The 3,117-nt window shown below is 41.8% G+C and overlaps 1 protein-coding gene across 1 annotated transcript in view; it reads left to right on the forward strand.

The window, feature by feature from the left end:
• The window catches only part of LOC102676464 (protein apterous-like), a 50,736-nt gene extending 49,769 nt beyond the window's left edge, over positions 1-967 (forward strand). Inside the window, exon 7 of the mRNA XM_031509667.1 lies at positions 525-967. Coding sequence (XP_031365527.1) covers positions 525-740 — 216 coding nt within the window. The 3' untranslated portion in view covers positions 741-967. The remainder of the gene's footprint in view (positions 1-524) is intronic.
• Positions 968-3,117: the final 2,150 nt, after the last annotated feature.

Here is a 3,117-nt window from a genome sequence, read left to right on the forward strand (position 1 = left end):
CAACTCCCGCTCCTCCTCCTTTTGTTCCGCGTTTCTTTTCGGATGTCAGGTGCAATGACGCGCGATCGAGAGCCGGGCGTGCAACCGGCCCCTCCCCCCTCCCCCCTTCTTCTGGGATTGGTTCCTTTCGTAAAGAGAAGGTTCGTAGAAAAGGAGTTGGGCAGATGGAAATGAAAAGATTTTTTTTACGAGGTTCGTGCAATGCGTATTTTTTTTTTTTTGATTTTTCGTAGATTTATTAGAATTTTTGTAGAATTTTTATAAGATTTAATATATCGAAGCTTGAACCATGGTTTTTCCCCATTTGCAATTTATTAAAAGTTGTGTCGCAATTAATTAATTATCGAAGAATGCGATCGAAGATTCATCGTACGTGATTCGAGAATCTAATCGATATTAATTCGACCGATAAATTAATGTTAACCATTGACAAAAATGGTGGATAAAATAATAATCCACTCTGAAGATCGCTATTTCATTATTCCTAACGTACATTCAATCGTGGTGTCCCCGTGTGTTGGCAGGTCTGGTTCCAGAACGCCCGCGCAAAATGGCGGCGCATGGTGTTGAAGCAGGAGGGGAAGTCGGACAAGTGCGACGGGAGCGTGGACAGCGGTTCCCTTGGCGACCTTGAGCTTTATGGGAACAGCACCGGAAGCGGCGGACCTCCGATGAGCCCTCCATTCATGCTCGGCGGCCCGCACAGCCCCGCGTCCTTGGCGTCCTTGGACTGCGCGTGATCCCCGAAATTCCGTTTCCGGGACAGGCCGATCGAACGATTCGCGGTCCACTCATCGATACCCTCTTCGTGGACGAGAACTCGAGGCCACGATGACACGTACGGAAACGAGGTACGACCGCTCGAGTACACGGCCGTCGGTGTCCACGACGGTGCACGAGACGACGTTGTGAATAATTTATTCGTCGAAGTAAGCGACGTTTAGAGAGAGAGAGAGAGAGAGAGAGAGAGAGAGAGAGAGAGAGAGAGAGAGAGAAAGAAGAGACAATCGAAGACGACGATATTCGAGGCGATTTTCTCCGCGTCGTTGTTCTAACGTTGAGATTGATTTATCATCTCAGCATCGGGTGAAATATTTGTAGAGAGAGAAAGAGAGAGAGAGAGAGAGAGAGAGCGCATCCGAAGATAACGTTTTTCCTTCCGTAAGAATGTTCGGATCGAGCGGCACTCGATCCAGGGAGGAAAATGGAGGCGGCGTACCATAGCGAAGGATCGATTAGCCGATTAGAAAGCGTTGTATTTATTGTTAAGACGGGGCGAGGACAGTTTGATCTTAGAACAAGTTCTCCGTTCTAACCGAATCGTCCGCACGCTTCGATTGCGCACGCACGATTTACACGCGCAGAAATCACGTCACGCTCGTTCTATGGAAGTATACACCTCGATGGGTCAACTCCTCGAAGTCGATATAGACTCAAGTCGAAAGCGTTTGTAATTAGTTATCGATGTCTATTTATTATAAGTATATTTTGAGGTAAGCCTAGTTAAGGGTTACGAACTTTACCTGTGCTGTGTGAAAATCCAACGTTTCCATCACGATAGCGGATAGAGGAATACATGAGGAGAGCGTAATATACTTGCGTCTGTTACGTATTATTTGATTCAAATGATCCAATGAATGAATCAACGAATTGTATCGTGTCGTTGTCGTCGTCACGCGCGCGAATTATCGGACGATGAAATGATTTTATCGATCGAGGATCGATACGAGATTCGATTCGACTCGTTCCATCGCGTTTTATTATCGACGACGAGTCATTGGCTGGGTGGTGTTGAAGCACTAGAGAAGTCATCGTGATTGTTAATTATAAAAAAAAAAAAAAAAAAAAAAAAAAAAAGAAAAAAAAAAGAGCGAGCTGGTGGTGGTTCGCGCGAAACGTTGGATTTTAACGTCGAGTAAATACGAGTATATAGTATATAAATAAATAAATATATATTATTTATAAATGAATTCGGGCGCGCGGAGCTTGATCGACGAACGAGTGTGCGAGTGTTGTAATAATAATTATTGCTCAAAAAAGAATAAAGGGGGAAGAAGAAGAAGAAGAAGAAGAAAATTGAATTTGAAGGAAGAAGAAGAATCAAGTTAAGAGTGGATTACAGCTCGTCTTCGCGCCCGATCCGCGAATCCTTGGCGGATAAAAAAAGTTTCACGTAATTGTTGTAAATAAAGGACGTTCCTCGAGTTTCTTAAGGCACCGCTATAGGTTGTAGGGATTCTAATTGCATTCGGTAGCGGTTCTGTGTTAGGCAAGGTAATAATGATGACGACGATTATTATTATTATCACTCCTATTATTATCATTGTAACGAATGGAACGATTGTCTAATTTTACAAGATGATTTTTTCATTGAATATATTTTGACAATATACACGCTGCCTCTCTCGACTTTTTTCATTTGAAAAGGAAACGAAACCTTTCCGAACCTATCCTAACCTATCCTCCTATTCCTACCCTCCACGCTTATCCATTGTAAACGATTTTACAATTTTTCATTTTCGATATTGTAAAAATTGAAATTCACCACGATGCAAATTTGATAGAAGACGCGTGTAATTTGGTAATTTGGAAAAATAAAAAAAATTACTAACTAAAATTACTTTTCCGCGAAATCTTGTCTATAAACGTAATTTAAATTATTCGTAAACGAAAACGAACATTTTTCTTTCTTTTTTTTCATTTTTTTTTTTTTTTTTAACAAGTATATACACGATTTCATGTAACGTGCACAATAATATGGGAAAGGAGGGAAAAGCAGGGAACAGCGAGCCACGAAGCAACGACACCATCGTCTCCCGCTGTTGAACCACGATGCAGGAGATAGGGGCGAGGTTTTACAAGGTTGGCGGCCGATTTAACGACCCTGTTACGCGTAACTAGAGGAGCAACGCGCATCCCGTGAGTGGCGGACATTAAAATTAAAATTACACGTTGCACGCCAATCCGAATTACGCAAGGCTGGATCATCGTTCCGCGCAAATTATCTTGAACAAGCTGAAAGAAATTTCTCGTTAACTTTTGCGCGCAACGAGGATACTTTTTTCTTCTTTTTCTTCTATTCTTTTTTTTTTTTTTTTTTTTTTTTTTTTTTTTTTT

Source organism: Apis dorsata, unplaced genomic scaffold (assembly GCF_000469605.1).
Source record: "Apis dorsata unplaced genomic scaffold, Apis dorsata 1.3 scaffold_169, whole genome shotgun sequence".
Classification (NCBI taxonomy): Eukaryota; Metazoa; Arthropoda; class Insecta; order Hymenoptera; family Apidae; genus Apis; species Apis dorsata.